Source organism: Phocoena sinus, chromosome 10, assembly GCF_008692025.1.
Source record: "Phocoena sinus isolate mPhoSin1 chromosome 10, mPhoSin1.pri, whole genome shotgun sequence".
Lineage (NCBI taxonomy): Eukaryota > Metazoa > Chordata > Mammalia > Artiodactyla > Phocoenidae > Phocoena > Phocoena sinus.
Window position 1 is genome coordinate 82,736,814 of NC_045772.1, and position 17,783 is coordinate 82,754,596.

The 17,783-nt window shown below is 34.6% G+C and overlaps 1 protein-coding gene across 7 annotated transcripts in view; it reads left to right on the forward strand.

Moving 5' to 3' along the window:
* The first annotated feature begins 43 nt into the window (after positions 1-43).
* CASC1 (cancer susceptibility 1) overlaps positions 44-17,783 on the forward strand; it is a 75,687-nt gene continuing 57,947 nt past the window's right edge. For 3 of the 7 annotated variants that reach the window (XM_032644235.1, XM_032644241.1, XM_032644240.1), the window contains exons 1-3: positions 44-111; positions 3,061-3,078; positions 16,331-16,415. In XM_032644235.1, the coding sequence (XP_032500126.1) occupies positions 109-111; positions 3,061-3,078; positions 16,331-16,415 (106 nt within the window). In that variant the 5' untranslated portion in view covers positions 44-108. Of the gene's footprint in view, positions 112-3,060; positions 3,079-14,916; positions 16,453-17,783 lie in introns of those variants that run through there. The other 4 variants (XM_032644236.1, XM_032644238.1, XM_032644239.1 and 1 more) reach the window with 4 other exon arrangements.

Genomic DNA, 17,783 nt, shown 5'->3' on the forward strand with positions numbered 1-17,783 from the left:
TTGTCGTCCTGACAACCCGCGAGCGTTTGTCCTCACAACCCGGGAGCGTTTGTCCTCACAACCCTGAGCTCCGACTTGGCCGACTACGGAGGTAGTGTCTGTCTCAGCATGGTGAGCAGGGAAAGTGGGGGAGCTAGCTGGGTGAAGGGGCGAGCATTGATTCTCCTGCACCGTGTTAAATGATGTAACAAGAGCCTGTCATATTTTATCAGAGGGGAGCCAGTCGGTTTAGGAAAGAGCCCATACCCTTGGGGTGGGGGCGGGGGGGGGGGGGAAGGACCTTCCCCAGATCTGTGGCCTTCTGTCCAGGCTCCGGCGGACAGGTGGGAGTAAAAACCAGTTTCTGCAAACGGGGAATGATCAGTGCGGTCAGATGATGTCTTAAAATCTCGACCTCTTGCTAAATTTAAATATCGGTCTCAATTTAGTAACTTCCAATAGTGATAGACATTCCCATGAAATTGCTTTTTTATTGCAGCTTGGCGGAAATGTGTTTTTTTGCCTCCTTATCAATTAATGAAAAGCTTTATCAATTTACTCTGCTTTCACAAGTTATTTTGTGTGGTCTTTTGTGGAAATTTGGATTGTTTCGTAATTCAGGGTATGCAACCTGTCCTGTGTTTATTAAGTGTGATAAAGCTTCTTGTTTTGTTTTTCTGCACTCCTCAGCTGTCATGTCTTCTCCAAGAACACAGGCCAACATGTAGCTGTAAGATGTTCTCATTTCCCATTTTCTTAAACGTGATTTCCATCTTCTTCTATGATTAAAACCAGAGGAAGTGGAAAATGTAATTAGTTAATTATTTAATTCGTTGATTAAGGGAAAATATGGAGCATGTTCTTTGTGCTTGGCACTAGGCTGAAGCCAAGGACACAAAGGTGAAAATTACCATCTCTCCCTGGTATGGAAGACAGACTTAGCAAATTAATTACAATACAGGTTTATAACTGTAATAATTGAAGTGACTACAATGGAGTAACGCAAAGTTGGAAATGTTGAAATTGGGGCAGGAGAGGGGACAGGAACAGGAAGGGAAGAGCAGTGATTTTCAAGCTGTGTTTTAAAGTATGATTATGAATTTACCAGAAGTGATGAGAAGAAATAGGGCATGGAGAGCATTCATGTCAGGGAGAATAGAAAATGGATTTTAAGTGGACTGAAAACTGCTGATAACTTAAGGGAACAATAAGCACCTATTTATTATCTTCCAATCGGTACATAAGTTTCTTGTTCTTAGATCCCTCTAGGAATCTTTCTCAAAATGTGGTTTCTGGAAAATTTGCCTCTAATAAACCTGGAATACGAGTTAAAATGCAAATTCCAGGAACAGACTGGACTCCAGATCTACATTATTAGTTTCCTAAGGCTGCCAAATAACAACATACCACAAGCTAACTGGTTTAAAAAATAGAGACTTAACGGTTTCACAGTTCTAGAGGCTGGAAGTCCAAGTTCAAGGTGTTGTCAGGGTTATGCTCCCCCTGCAGGTGCCAGCTTCTGGTACTTCTTGGCTTGTGGCAGCATTACCTCATTCTTCACTGGCGTTCTCCCTGTGTGTGTGTCTGTATCCAAATTTCCCCTTTTTTGGCAAGGACGCCAGTCATGTTGGATCAGAGATCCACCCTATTCCAGTATGACCTCATCTTAATTTAACTACATCAGCAAGGACCCTCTTTCCAAATAAGGTAAAATTCAGAGATACTGGGAGATAGGACTTTAATGTATGAATTTTGAGGGGGCACAATTCAACCAATAACATGAACTGAATTACAATGGGGAGAGAGAAGTGAGTGTGTACACTTTTAGCCCAGGAATATGCATTTTAACAAGCATCCTAGGTGATTCTTATGCCCTCGTAACTTTGAGAACTTCTCTACTACATGATGCTCCTATGATTTGCAGGATGGGTGAGGATATGTACGTAAACTCAACCTGTGTCACATTAAAAGCACTGGTGAGAGATGACAATTCCCCCACCTTTAAAATGTGGCTACTTGGGAACAGGGCCAATGCTGTTTAGCTATTCTGCTGTATAGTAGTTATTTCAAGATGGAAGCATGTTAACTATTAATTGATAGCAAATATGATAAAAATAAAACACATTTATAAAAGTTATGAGAGCCAGGTCTCCATTATTATTCATATCATCTCCAGCATCTCAGAGTGCTTTGTGTGTAGATCATTAATAAATACCTGCTGAACAAATTAGTGAAATATATGCACTTTTCAGGAAGATATAAGCTACTGCTTTGTGTCAGTTTTAACATTTATATTTTATACAGTGATAACCTTATGACTTGAACCACTAACTTCTCCTGTACAAGTCGTCAAATGTGGAAAGTGTGTGATCTTATAGTCACGTGGTCCCCTACAAATTCCTTACCAGAAATCTAATGAACACATGGGCCAAATCAGGAGATTACAAGTACTGTTACTAAAAAGTACTTGTAAATATTGATTGAAATACTGTACTTTCCAAAATCCAAAAAAGCATAGATCTGCTTTAGGACACATTGCTGAATAGAATCATTTTGTCATAGTTTTGCCTGTTTTAAATGACGGGTTCTCTTTCTATAAAATCAGCAATCTAACTTTACAGAAAGATTGTTTCTTTATAATATGAGATCACTCCCACACTTTCAAGCTTGACATTAGTACCAACACTAATGTCAGTGATTTCTTCTTCTTTAGAATCCTTTAAACTAGTGCCTTCTCGACTGGTGCTCTGTTTTGTGATTGGGCATTTCATTAAACATGGATCATTGATCGTCGTAAGAATGAGTGTAAAATCTACTTACAAGAGATGCTTCAGTGGGTGAACTATCTTAGTCTTTCCTAGACTTGCTTGTAGTTTTGTCTGAATTCTTTTCTAAAAAAACTTTTTTATTTTGAGATGATTTTAGATTTACAGAAAAGTTGCATAGAGGGTACAGAGAGTTCCCTTATAGTCTTTACCTAGCTTCTCCTAATTTTAGTATGCTAGGTAAGCAGGATACTTTTGTTTAAATGTCTGAATTATTTTTTAAATTTATCAATTCTTTTGTTTTTCCAACTTTTAGGGTCCCAAAGCAAAAAAGGTAGGTGGAAATTATTTCTCAAAATAGTTTTAAAGCACTGACATTGTACAAACAATTTTTAAACGTTTTCCAGTAGCTTTATTATAGTTTATAGAGTTTACTAAGCTTAGTCTTTAGACATTAATGCTATTTAAATCATGGAATAATCCCTTACAATAACAGGACGTATTTCAAATTTGACATAAAAAGATAGTTCTAATTTCACAAAGAGATTTTAAAATACCTTTTCATTTTTACTTGTGTCTAGATTTGAGGTGTTTTTATTACTTGCGCTCTAGAAAATTTTGGATTAGGAACGCTTTTCTTCATTTCAGATAAACGCATAAAAATTTAGTTCTAAAACCTTCTGTGACTTAAAAGCGAACCCTAGGATAATAAGTCTTTAAATGGGTTTCATGGTAACACGTACTGAATTTTTCTGTGCTTTGTAAAAATTTGAGTTCATTAAGGGGTGTCTCAAATAACTTTTTCTCTCTTCTTAGTAGATTTATACCTGAAAGCAGAGATTATTATCTCTTGACTGGCAAACATAGACATAGTTCATTTGATCTAAAAGGTCTTTTTTAATCAGTTGCCAAAGTAGTTTCATGCAAAAATGTGATTTCCACCTATTCTTGAAAAATTGGAAACCTGATAACATTGGACCTACAGTCCTATAAGGGAACAGTTGGCTAGACTAAGTAGCAGCTACCCCTTTGAGAAATGCATAAATTCTTCAGTTTGCTGTCATCCAGACTATGACCAAATCCCTTACATTATTTACCTACCTGGTCCAATAGGAATTTAGGTTTGGAATGCTAGCATTAAGGCATATCTGATTAGTCACTACTCTGTTAATTTCCCCGCCATTTTCTGTTATGGAATCAAATTCACCTCATAGCAGGTGAATTTGTCCATACCGCAATTATAATGCCTATCATTTATTGTAATGATTTATCATTATGTGCTGTTCAAGGTCAAGAGCATGTCGTATTAATTTTTGTGTCCATAGCATTTAGTCTGGCACGTAGTAGAAATTCAATCAATATTTGTTGAATGAATATGTGAAACCCCATTTACCCTACCACTACTTTAAAACACTTGGGCCCTTGATTATTTAAGAAGAAATGCTTGGGCTTCCCTGGTGGCGCAGTGGTTGAGAGTCCGCCTGCCAATGCAAGGGACACAGGTTCGTGCCCCAGTCTGGGAAGATCCCACATGCCGCAGAGTGGCTGGGCCCGTGAGCCATGGCTGCTGAGCCTGCGCGTCCAGAAAAAAAAGAAGAAATGCTTATATAAATGTACATTCAATATTTATACAATTCAACATTTCTTCAGAAATGCTATTGAGTGCCCTCTATGTTTGCTTTTCTCAGTCACTTGAACCCACTACCAACCTGATACTGTTTTAGGGACTGTGGATATAAATAACTGAACAAAATTTATGAAGACTCTGGGCACATTCTTATGGGGGAAGTATTCTGGAGGACTACAATCATATATATGTTTGTCTACAATAGTTTATTAGTTTGTGTGGGCATTCATTTTCAGCTTTAGATTGTGAAATCTTAGAGGCATTGTTTTAAATCTGAAAACTTATTGTTCTAATGACTTTGGTACTTAACCATGGGTGTATGGGTGCTAAATAAATACATTTGGATTATTTTCTTCATATTGTTGTTTCCCTTAAAGAATGGTGAGATTCATCCTGTGAAATTTGAAACCAAACATAAGGAAAAACTTACTTTTTAATTATTTCCATTCTTAAAGATTATGGTTTGGGGATGAGGTGAGCCTGTAAAGGGAATTACAGTATGGTTAAAAAATCATGGAAAGGTATATTTTATTTCTGATTTCTTAAAGTTTTATTTTAAGGGAAAAAAGTAATAAACGCATATGGTACAAAATTAAAGTAGCATAAAAATGTAAAAGTTCCTCCTAGCCAAGACTAAAAACCACTGCAAATCTTTTCATTCATTTTGTAATCATTAAAAATTACACACACACACACACACACACACACACACACACACACACACACACACATTTTCTCCCCACATAATGGGAGCATTCTGCACCTTCTAGTTTTCACTTGATGATGTTGCATTTTATTAATTCTATTATACTCACATTTTAACATGACTGAAATTGAGATATGTTTTATGGTTGATAATAACTTACAATCATTGTAGTCCTGAATTGACATCTATTTCCTCCAGAGATGTTTGCTTCTGTCGGTCACTTGGGCTTACTACCAACCTAATACTACTTTAAATTCTCTTCCTGAGAGTTTTTGGACCACACTAATAGTATGAGTCAGACTGCAAATCCACATTAACTGACTTGTGGTTTAAATTTTCAGGGATTTTTTTTTTTTTTCGTTCTATTCATTTTTCAGGATTGAGCTATGCAAGTTTCTTTGTTGTATCTTTCTGTATTGTAGGTTCATTTGTGTTTACCTATTATTCAGCTATATACAGGCATTTCCTTTTACATTCACATCTTGGGCAGTTCCTTTTTTGGTATAATATCAATAATTTAATTGTGAATCTTACATCTGATGGCATCATAGATTCTATGGAGTAAATATGTCTAGGGGACCTCTTTTTGTTTCAGCACATTGAGATTATATCACTTCTTTTCATATCTGTATCACATTCCATTGAAAGTATATCTATGATTTTTATATTGTCCCTATTTTTCAGTACTACAAACAAGGTAGAAATGAAGATCCTTGTATATAAGGCCTTGCAAACATATGGAAAAATAGTTGTTTCATTGATGTAGCAGTATTCTAGGCAATAAGAGTACAGCAGCAAGACAGAGTCCCTGTCCTCATGAAACTTACATTCTTTTTTTCCCAGCTTTATTAAGATATAATTGACGTATAACATTGTATTATAAGTTTCAAAGTATACAATGTGATGATTTGACATATGTACGTTTTATGAAATGATTACCAAAATAAGGTTGGTTAATACATCCATCACCTCACGTAATTACCATTTTGTGTGTGTACCCGTGTGTGCTGAGGACATTTAAGATCAACTGTCTTAGCTACTTTCAAGTATACAATACAGTATTGTTAACTGTAGTCACCATGCTGTACATTAGATCCTCGAGCTCATTTATTTTAATAACTGGAAGTTTGTACCCCATTTCCCCCATTCCCAGCCCCTGGCAATTACCAATTTACTCTCTGTTTCTATGAGTTTGGCTTTTTTAGACTCCACGTATAAGTGAGATCATGCAGTATTTTTCGTTCTCTGACTTATTTAACTTAGCATAATGCCCTCCAGGTTCATCTGTGTTGTTGCAAATAAGATCCTCTTCTCTTTTTTGTGACTGAATAATATTCCATTATATATATATAATATAATATAATATTGTATTAATATGTAATATATTCAATATATTATATTATAATATTCCAATTTGTCCAATAATATTATATATATATATATATATCACATTTTCTTTACTCATTCATCTGTGGATAGACACCACTTAGGTTGTTTTCATGTGTTGGCTGCTGTGAATAATGTTGCAGTACACATGAGGGTGCAGATATCTCTTCAAGAGAGTGATTTCATTTCACGAAGCTTACATTCTTTCTGCGGAGGGGAGGCGAAGAAAAAATATAATTTCAGATTACTTTGAATGTGCAGAAAACCAAGAAAGGGGTCAGTGGGAAATGTGGGGTAGGGTATAATGTTATAATGGTGATTTAAAGAGCTAAAGTTTGAGAAGAGACCTGGATGAAATGAGCATTCTAGGCAGAAGAAACAGTTATTGCAAAGACCCATAGTTGGGAATGAATTTGCTGGTTCGAATAGAGTGAGCAAAGTTGAAGTGAAAGATAAAATGTGAGGTGGAGGGATGGTGAGGGTTGAGGGGTGGGCAGAAGGGTTGGGGGAGATAAGTAGGAGCCAATTCTCAGCCAACTGGGCCACGGTGAAACGTCTGGGTTTTATTCTGAGTGTGGGAGAGTTGTAAGCAGAGGAGTGACATGATCTGATTTATATCTTTAAATGGTCAGTGGAGAATTCGCTGTAGGGAAGCAAAAGTAGAAGTAGGAGGACCAGTTAGGAAACTGTTGCATCAGTGTAGGTCAGAAGTCTTTACACCAAGGTGAACCTACTTCTAAAAGTAAAACATACTCTTTCCTGGAAAAAATCTACTGTCTTGAAGCCCCGCACTTTTGCTATTGCATCTTCCCCTCTTGCAAGTACGCTTCTGCTTTGCAAAACAAAGGTCTATCTCTCATCCATTCTAAATCTTACTGTACATCATTGCCCTAGAACCTGGGCTATGAAACTAAAGGACCTTTCAAAACACTCATGTTGGCAAGGCTTTCTTTAATCAAGGCACTAATGACTTCTTGTTTTTGTCTGTCTTACAAGTAAGTGGTGAAATGTGGCATTTGAAATATTGAGATATTCTGAATGTCCTATATTTTGTAGTGTGGAGTGGTGGGACTGGTAATAATCTTTATTTAGTGACATTGCTTGTAAGATTGTCAAATGATGATGCAAAAAAAATGCTCTCACAGTGTAATTTATTGATAAAACATTCAGACTCCAAAAATAATAACATTAATTTTTTTAATGAAGAAAGATTAAGGGTATCAGTAAAAGTGTAAATGAGCTTAATATTTTTACATAGACCTTAAAGTTGCCTTTGAAACTTCATATAATTTAAATTAGTATTATTCATTGTAAAAACTAGGAAATTGTACAAGACTATAGAAAAGGTTATAACACCTGGTACCCTGTTAAAACACCCTTCGCTGCATTTACATCAGTATGTTTTCTTCAGAAACCACTGTACTTCGTAGAATGCATGAAATAGCAGAAGACATTGATTAGATTGTAGGGAAAAATGCCTTACAGACTGATTAATGCATAGATGAACTTGGAATACTTTGAATTGATTTTATTTGAATAGATTGAGACTGGTGCCCAAGTACCTCCAGGCATGGAACTGTAAAGAATGGGCAAAAAGGGGGCCCTATAGGTCATATCTATACTTATATCCTATTTTAATTTAGGAATACCATATTCACAAAAAGCTTTGGTTGCCTAAAATTTGAGTCCTGGTTTCCATGGAACATTCAGTGTTTACCCTAAAATATAAATGGTGTTAAGTTCAGGACATTAAATAATTGCATCTTTTAAAACAATGTGTGAGGAAATGAAATCAGCTTATACCTGGCGTATAATAAAAAAAGAGATAGCTTATCATGAGGATGCATATTAACACATTTATTAGTATAGAAACATGAAGTCAAACTGTCTGTGATAGAAAATAAGTATGATATGTCCAGTTGGTTTAACTTTGAAGGCTGGGCTTTGCTAATTAGGTAAATTGACTTTTTTTTAATACTTCGAATGAGCAAAATCTATAGCTTTAAAGTTTTGATCAATTTAAAATCAAAGCAAGTGGTAAAATAAAATAATTTTTTCAAAATATTATTTTGATTTTCCCATTTCCAGTAATATTGGGCTTAAGATTTTTTGGATCAAACTTTATGCTGAGGGCTTCCCTGGTGGCGCAGTGGTTGAGAGTCCGCCTGCCGATGCAGGGTACACGGTTCGTGCCCTGGTCCGGGAAGATCCCACATGCCGCGGAGCGACTGGGCCCGTGAGCCATGGCCGCTGAGCCTGTGCGTCCGGAGCCTGTGCTCCACAGCGGGAGAGGCCACAACAGTGAGAGGCCCGCGTACCGTAAAAAAGGAAAAAAATAAAACTTTCTGCTGAAAACAGTAAATAATGCTGACTAAAATATATATGTATAGATCAAAACTTCCATCTTAAAGGAACTTAAGAGCTGATAAGATAATGAGAAATTATCAGGAGAAAACCTAAATTAAGGAAGGAACCAAAGAAGTAATGGACGCACTAAAACTCTTTTTCATGAGGGCATTTGCAGTACAGGGCAAAACTTGAACTTGTGGTTTTAACAGCAACAGTGGGAGCCAAAAACAGTGGAGTGATGTCTTCAATGTGCTGAGAGTAAATAACTGCCAACTTAGAATTCTGTATCAGCTCAAATAGTTTTCAAAAATAAAGGTGAAAGAAAAATATTTTCTCAGGTAAAAACTGTGTTTTTCACCTGCTGCAAAAGAGATTATATGCATAAGGTATAAAACAGTAATCCACATAATAACATGTGGGTTTAAAAAGTAGATACATGACAACAACACATAGTATTCATCAGTTGATAAGTAAATAAACAAGATGTGGTATATCCATACAATGAAATATTTTTCAGCCATAAAATGGAAGTATTGATACATGCTATATAGCATGGAAGAACCCTGAAAACATTGTTCTGAATGAATAAAGCAAACCACAAAAGATCACACATTGTATGATTCCAGTTATATGAAATGTCCTGAATAGGCAAATCTATAGATAAAGTAGATTAGTGGTTTCACAGAGCTGGGAGGTCGTGAGGAAATGGAAGGGAGCGCTGCTAATGGGTATGGGATTTCTTCTGGGGGGTGATGAAAATGTTCTGAAATTGATTGTGGTGGTAGTTGCACAACTCTGAATGCACTAAAAGCCATTGAATTCTACACTGTAAATGGGTGAACTATATGGTATATAAGTTTTATCTCAGTAAAACTGTTTTAAAAAGATATATGACAGCAATAATGTATAATTTGGGTAGGGCAAGGATTAATTGAGTTAAGATGTTCTAAAGTCCCTGTACTGTTTGGTAGTATGATAAACGTATTTATATATTAGGTACATAGGTTGACTTTCTAGGATAGCCACTAAAATGATATAAATAGAGTATATAACTTCCAAACCAGTAGAGGGAAAATAGTGCACTAACCAAAAAATAATCAATTGAAGATACCAAGAAATATGAAAAGAAGGCAAGACAAACCCAAAATCAAAAGAGAAAGATTGTCAGATTGGATAAAAAATAAAATCTAACAATAATCTTTTTACAAACACCATCTAAAGAATAAAAATACAGAAGAGTTAAAGTAAGATGATGGAAAAAGGCATGCTATGCAAATAATACAAACATGAAAGTTGGTATAACTATATTAATATTAGACATGGTAGACTTTAAGACAAAAAGCACTTCTAGAAATAAAGAGGGTCATTTTATGATGATAAAGTTTTGATTAACCAAGAAAATATAATTTTAAATCTGTATATACCTAATTATAATGCCTTGAAATATACATTGCACAGATTCAGAGAACTGTCAGGAGAAACAGACAAGTTCACAATCATAGTGGAAGATTTCTTCTTTCAGTAACTGATAGAAAAGCATTAAAAAATAAAACAGTAAGGACGTAAAGATTGGAACAACATGAACAAATCATTAGATTTGTTAGAATAAGAATTAGACATATTTAGAACATTGCACTCAACAACTAGAGAATTTTAAGCACATATATTTTTTATTCCAAAACTGACAATGTACTGTGACATAAAACTATTCTCAAAGTTCAAAGAATTGAAACAATTCAGAGCATGTATTATAACCTTAATGAAATTAAGCTTAAAAGTCAAAGAAATAAATTATGAACAGGAAGATACAATATGCTGAGAATTTTTAACAAAATTCTCAAGTGGGTCAAGATGGAAGTAAAAAGATAATTTTAACTCAGTAATAAGAAAAATACTTCAAAATTTGTGAATGTGTCTAAAGAAGTACTTAGAGGGAAATATGTAGCCCTGAATACTTTAGAAGATGAAAAATTAATGAAACTAAGCATCATTTTCAAGAAGTAAGAAAAAGAAACTCGAAGTAAGGAGGAGGAAGGAAATAATAAAGACAAATATAAAAATTAATAAAATATAAAACATACAATAGAGAGGATTTATAACCTCATATCTTTCAAGTCTTCACTCAAATGTTACCTTCTCCATGAGGACCACCCTAAACACTGTATTTAAAATTGTAATTCATCCCTTCCCCAATGACCCCTGCAGTCTGGAGTCCCTTTGATTTCTCCCATAGCACTTTTCATCTTCTAAAATATTTTATAAATTATTTTGCAATTTTGTTTATTGTACCACAGAGCTATATTGTACAGCACAGGGAATATAGCCAATATTTTATAATAACTATAAATGGAGTACAATCATTAAAAATTGTGCATCACTATGTTGTATACCTGAAGCTTAATACTGTAAATCAACTAGTCCTCAATTTTAAACATTATTTTTAAATTGTTTGTTTATTGTTTTTGTCTTTCTCTTCCCATTTGAATATAAGTTCATTAAGACAAGGCAAGGGTTTCTGTTTACTGATATATCTCAAATACCTAGCATATATTAGACTCTCAGTGTTTCTTAAAATAGTTGAATGAACAAATAGGCCACAATTTATTTCTCTGAAAATACTGATAAAATTGACAATTTCCTGGTAAATTTTATCAAAAAGAACAAATGGCATAAATAATCAATACAGGCGTTTCTTATTTTATCGTGCCTTGCTTTATTGCACTTCACAGATATGGCATTGTTTACAAATTGAAGGTTTGTGCTGAGCAAGTCTATCTGTGCCATTTTTCCAATAGCATTTGCTCACTTCGTGTCTCTGTGTCACATTTTGGTAATTCTTGTAATATTTCAAACCCTATGACTTGCTAAAGGCTCAGATGATATTTAGCAATTTTTAGCAATAAAGTATTTTTAAATTAAGGTGTGTATATTTTTTTAGACACAGTGCTATTGTACACTTAATAGACTACAGTATAGTGTAAACATAACTTTTATATGCACTGGGAAACCAAAAAATTTATGACTTGCAATATTCCACCACTTTACTGTGGTGGTCTGGAATCAAACCCACAGTATCTCCAAGGTATGCCTGTATTAGGAATGAAAAGAGAGATATGACTTTAACAATAAATGACATAATTTGAACAGCTTTATATGCCAATAAATTAGAAAATTTAGATGAATTAGACAAATAGAAAAGAAAAACCTTCTCACACTGTTTCTTGAAGAAGTAGAAAACCTGAATAGTCCTATAATCATTTAAGAAATTATATCAGTGGTTAAAATTTTTCCCAGAAAGAAAATTCTAGGTCTGTAAGTCTTTGTTAGCTAGTCCTTCATTCAAAGAGAAATTATTTCACTTTTATACAAATCCTTCTAGAGCATGAGAAAGGAAAATTGAAGCCCATTCATGAACATAAATACAAAATGTCTAAGCAAAGTGTTAGCAAGCTCACTTGGAAGTATATAGAATAATAATAAGTCATGACCCAATTCAGCTTATTCCAGGGAGGCAGAATTGGTTTAATGTAAGAAATTAAATGAATACAATTAGATGGAGTTAAAAATTCAGTTGCTGTGCCTTACCGTTTAATAGCTTAAAGGGCACCTCTTTAGCCTGATAGAAGTATCTATATTTTTAAATAAACAAAAAACTGCCAGAGAAGGAAAATACTGAAATTAACAAATATTGACTAGGATAATGATTATGAGAGTGTAAATTGGAATAATTACTTTAGAAAACTCAGCTTCAACAACATTGAAAATGCACATACCCACCAGTTTTACTTCTAGGTATACATTGTAGAGAAATTCTTGTATGGACACCAGGATACATACACTCAAAGGTTTATAGCAGCATTATTCATGATAGTAAACTAGAAACCATCCAATGTCAATCAGTAGAAGAATGGATAAATAAATTAATGAGTTACTATTCAGCAGTGAAAATATACAGCTACTGCTATATCCCCCCTTGGGTGAATCTTACAAACCATAATTTGTATCTAAAGAAGTAAATCACACAAAAGGACAAATGTTGTATTATCCTACTTATAGGAAATATCTAGAATAGTCAAACTCATAAATACAAAAAGTAGGATGGTGATTGATAGGGGCTGGGTTGGGGGCAGAAGGGGAATTAATGTGTAATGGATACAGAGTTTAGGTTTGGGATGATGAAAAAGTTCTGGAGATGGGTGGAGGTTATGGTTGTACAACAGTGTGAATGTACTTAATGCCACTGACCTGCATACTAAAAAACGCTTAAAATGGTAAATTTTATGTTATGTGTATTTTATGACAATAAGTAAATTACAGTTGTATCCATAAAGTATAATTGGATTTATGAAAAAATTCAAAGGTAAGAAAACTATTGTTTAGGAATATATACATATGTAATAAAACTTTAAAGAAAAACAAGAAGGACATTACAAATATCAGTGATGATCTCTAGGAGTAATTTTTTTGTTAAGTCAATATAATTTTTGGCATATGTTGTGGAAAGAAGTCAAATAACTGCACGATACAGCTGTAACAAACCTATTCCCGTTGGCTTTGTAATATAAACCAAATTTTTCATTTCTTATAGCTATAAAAATTAAAATAGAATCTGTCTGAATCCTTGTTTCATTCAGCAATAGCTAACATTTATCCTTGGATCATGAACTGACCAGGAAAACGAAAAAACCCAACAATCTCATCAAAAGGCGCATACCTAGTAAAATTTTACTTTTTATGTTTTAATATTTACCTATCAAAATTTGTAATATAAAATGTTGCTTTGTTCAATTGTCTACCGAAAATAATTATAAAATTAACTCAATCCAGAGCAAAATTTGTACTGCTTAGAAACTTAGAGTCAAGGAAATTAAAAATTTCATACAGACTTTTATAACATAAATATGATAGGAAGATCAACAAAAGTTGTTCAAGTGTATTACACTAGGATAAGATTCTGTGGGGGAAGTGGAATGGAAATATGAATTCAAAGAAAAGAACTAAAATTTTTATTAAAGAAAAGCTTGTTCATATTTTTTTATTTGATATTGGCCGTCAAATCACTATAGTATGTATCGATAGATCCATTGGATATATTTTAAATAGTGATGGATATATTTAAAGGAGTGATGTAAAAGTTTTCTTTTATATATGATATACTAGAAAGTACAACATTTGAAGTTATTTAAGCTTGTGGTAAAAAGTTTTCAATGTCAACTTAAAAATGTGTGAAGGGGGTACATAGCTTTTCAAAATCCTTTTAGGGACTATATGAACAAATAGTTTTTAAAGTTACTAATCAACTACATCTGAGGAGGAGAAATCAGAAAAGAAGTCTAAGAAGGAGGGAAGAAGCAAAATCAGATAGTACCAGCCTGAAGGCCTAATGAAGAAAATATTTCAAGATGGAAGAAGAAAACTTCGTCAAATGATGATAACAGATGAGTAAAATGAGGGCCGAAAATTGGCCATTGTCATTGGAAACATGGCCATCTTAAGGTTCCATGACAAGAGAGGTTTCAATGGAACAATAAAAATGAAAGCCTGATTAGAATGGGGCATGCAGAAAATGGGGACGTGAAAGCAGTGGGCAACTCCTTTTAGGCAGTCTAATATAAAGGGTAACAGCATTGGAGCAAAAGAGGAAGAGGGATGTGAAATCCAGGGAGGGAGAGATCTATGAATAACAAGAGGTGTTAATTACAGGACCCAAGTCTTATATAGGCAATAAAGGATAGGATCTAGTGTAAAAGTGGTGGATTCAGACTTAAATAGCAGAAGGTACATCCAGTTCATCCAGTGTAACAGGAAGGGAGACAAAGGTAGAGGTAGATTAAAAGATCTGGTGTGTAAAGTAGCGTATTCTTAAAAGCTTCTAGTGATGTAAAGTCAACAGCTGAGAGTAAGAAAGAGGAGAGGATTTTGGAAGAGTGAAGAGAATGAAATAGCAATAGGAATGCTGTATGGTGCTTAGAGCCTGTTTAAAATGTGTGTTCACAACTTTGAGCTCATGTAGTTTTCTCTGGCAAGGTCCAGCTGCTCCTATTGCTAGCTCAGAATAAGTGGAGAGTTGGGTTTAACTAGAACTAGGAATTTGCCCGCTGAGCTTCTCAGAGGGAGAGGAAAATAGGGGAGGCAGAGATATATAAGTTAGTGATTATGTGATGAACTGTGAAATCTAACCAGGTTAAGGAAGAAGTGACAGTATGTGGGGGTTGATGAATGGTGAAAAAGTGATAGGGCTACTGTATTGGAGACTCCAGTGGAGCATCCTGCAGTAGGTGAGCCAAAAAGAGCAGGTGGTCATCCAAGAGTCTATGTATCCCTAGGATTAACCACTCAATTGATTCCTAAATTTAGATGGTGCACTTCTCTTTCCATACTCTCCCTTAGGGAAAATGGATGGGAGGCAGTCATCACCAAGATAGTTCTCAAATCTGTATTCTGTAGCCCTGATCTCTTGGCTACATCTCAGTTCTTCAGTTTCAAAGCCTGCAAGCATTGCCTGGATTCTCCACCAGCACTTCATACTAATTAAATTTCTCTAAACAGTTTCTCTTTCAAATTTGAATCTTCTGGACTACTATTCTTCTTTTTTGATTCTTCTCTGACTCCTTCCTCTCCATGTCTCCAGTTTTAATCATTATCAAATAAGTTAGCTTATAAAATATTTATTGGATCCATCCCCCATCTGCATTTCCATTGTCATGACTTTATTAATTATTGTTAATAGTAGCCAAAATGTATCATCTTTACAATCATTTTTTCCCCTAACACCAGGTTTGTTTTCCAGATAATAGCCACAGACCTGGAAAACTTCTAGGGGGTTTCCAATTCTTTTAGCACAATGTCCAATCTCTACAGCATAGGCTCCAACCTTCTTTTCCATTCTCATGTCCATCATTACCTCTTCCTGGGGTTTTCCTAGGGCCTATCCAGTGCTCTCCCAACTCCATATTTTATGCCTGCCTTTCCCCCTTGGAGTATCTTCCTCTCATATCTGAATGTTAAAATCGTTTGGGCACAAACTTTAATACTAGATACCCTATAAAAATTTTACTTGATCCCAGCTGTTGAAAACAATTTGGCCTTACTTCAAACTTGCAAAATAACTCTATATCTGTTAGTCATAAAAATATCTTTAATTTTTATAGACATGTAGCAGTGTTAAAGATATTTTTACGTTTTATTTTAATCCTTACAAAAATGAAATGAGGTTTTATTTAGCACCACTTTAAAGATGTGAAAACTGAAAATGAGAGAATTAACTTGTATATACTTGTCACTGTCACTCTTGCCTTTGAATAATTTATATGTTAATTTTCCTACTTGTTTCCATACTTTGTCCTCAAGACACTGAGTCAAGGCTTTGCACTTAATAGGCAGTCTTATTTGAATGAGTAGAAGACTGGATTCATGAAAGTAAAAGTGTTTTTCATAATTGTTAGTTGAGGGATATGTGTTTTTAAGTAATTTGAGTACATGTGAATAACCTTTTTAAAATTTGTGGCCTTTATTAAGTCTGGCAGTAAGAAAAAGAGAATCACCAAAGCCGACCAGTTGAAGCAGCTACAAGAGGAGGAGGAGAAACGACAAAAGGAGGAAGGTATAAAACACACAGTGGTAACTATTGTCACATGCAGGTAATACTAACAATAGGTTTGTATTTCTGTCATCCAGTCAGTACTTTTTAAAAACAATTTTCAAAATTTTTAATTTTTTGAATTTAATCTGTTTTATAATAGCTATTTACTATTTAAAGGGTACCCAGAAATTTCTGTTAGTACACGCCAATCATTTTCAGATATATCTTGAAGGAGAGTTGCCAGTTAAAATACAGGATGCCTAGTTAAATTTGAATTTCAGACAAACAGTGGATAATTTGGGATAATTTGCCTCATGCAATGTTTAGGATATACTTGAACCAAAAAAAAGAGTCCATTGTTTATCTGAAATTCAAATTCACCTGAGCATCCTATATTTTTATTTGCTAAATATGGCAACCCTATCTTAATTAAATTAAGTATAAGATGTTTATACTTATTGATTAAATTAAGGGCATTGGTACTGATTGTGCAGTAAGAATTCTGAAACTCAAATTAAATATGGGGAATATACACTAGCAAGAAATTAATGAAAATTTGGTCATTTAAAATAATAAAAAGTCACTTTAAAAATCTGAATAGTTTATAAAAATAGAACTACCATATAACCCAGCAATCCCACTACTGGGCGTATACCCTGAGAAAACCATAATTCAAAAAGAGTCATGTACCACAGTGTTCATTGCAGCAGTATTTACAGTAGCCAGGACATGGAAGCAACCTAAGTGTTCATCTATAGATGAATGGATAAAGATGTGGCACATATATACAATGGAATGTTACTCAGCCATAAAAAGAAACGAAATTGAGTTATTTGTAGTGAGGTGGATGGACCTAGAGTCTGTCATACAGAGTGAAGTAAGTCAGAAAGAGAAAACAAATACCATATGCTAACACATATATATGGAATCTAAAAAAAAAAAATGGTTCTGATGAACCAAGGGGCAGGACAGGAATAAAGACACAGATGTAGAGAATGGACTTGAGGACACAGGGAGGAGGAATGGTAGGCTGGGACGAAGTGAGAGAGTAATACTGACATATATACACCACCAAATGTAAAATAGATAGCTAGTGGGAAGCAGCTGCATAGCAGAGAGATCAGCTCAGTGCTTTGTCATGACCTAGAGGCGTGGAATAGGGAGGGTAGGAGGGAGATGCAGGAGGGAGGGGATATAGGGATATATGTGTGTGTATAAGTGATTCACTTTGTTATAAAGCAGAAACTAACAATACTGTAAAGCAGTTATACTCCAATAAAGATGTTAAAAAAAAATCTGAATATTTCAGATGGTTGTAGCTTTTAGCATGAAGAACATGTGTTGATTCTTAGTTTCCATGTTGATTTTTTAATGTATAATCATATAAAT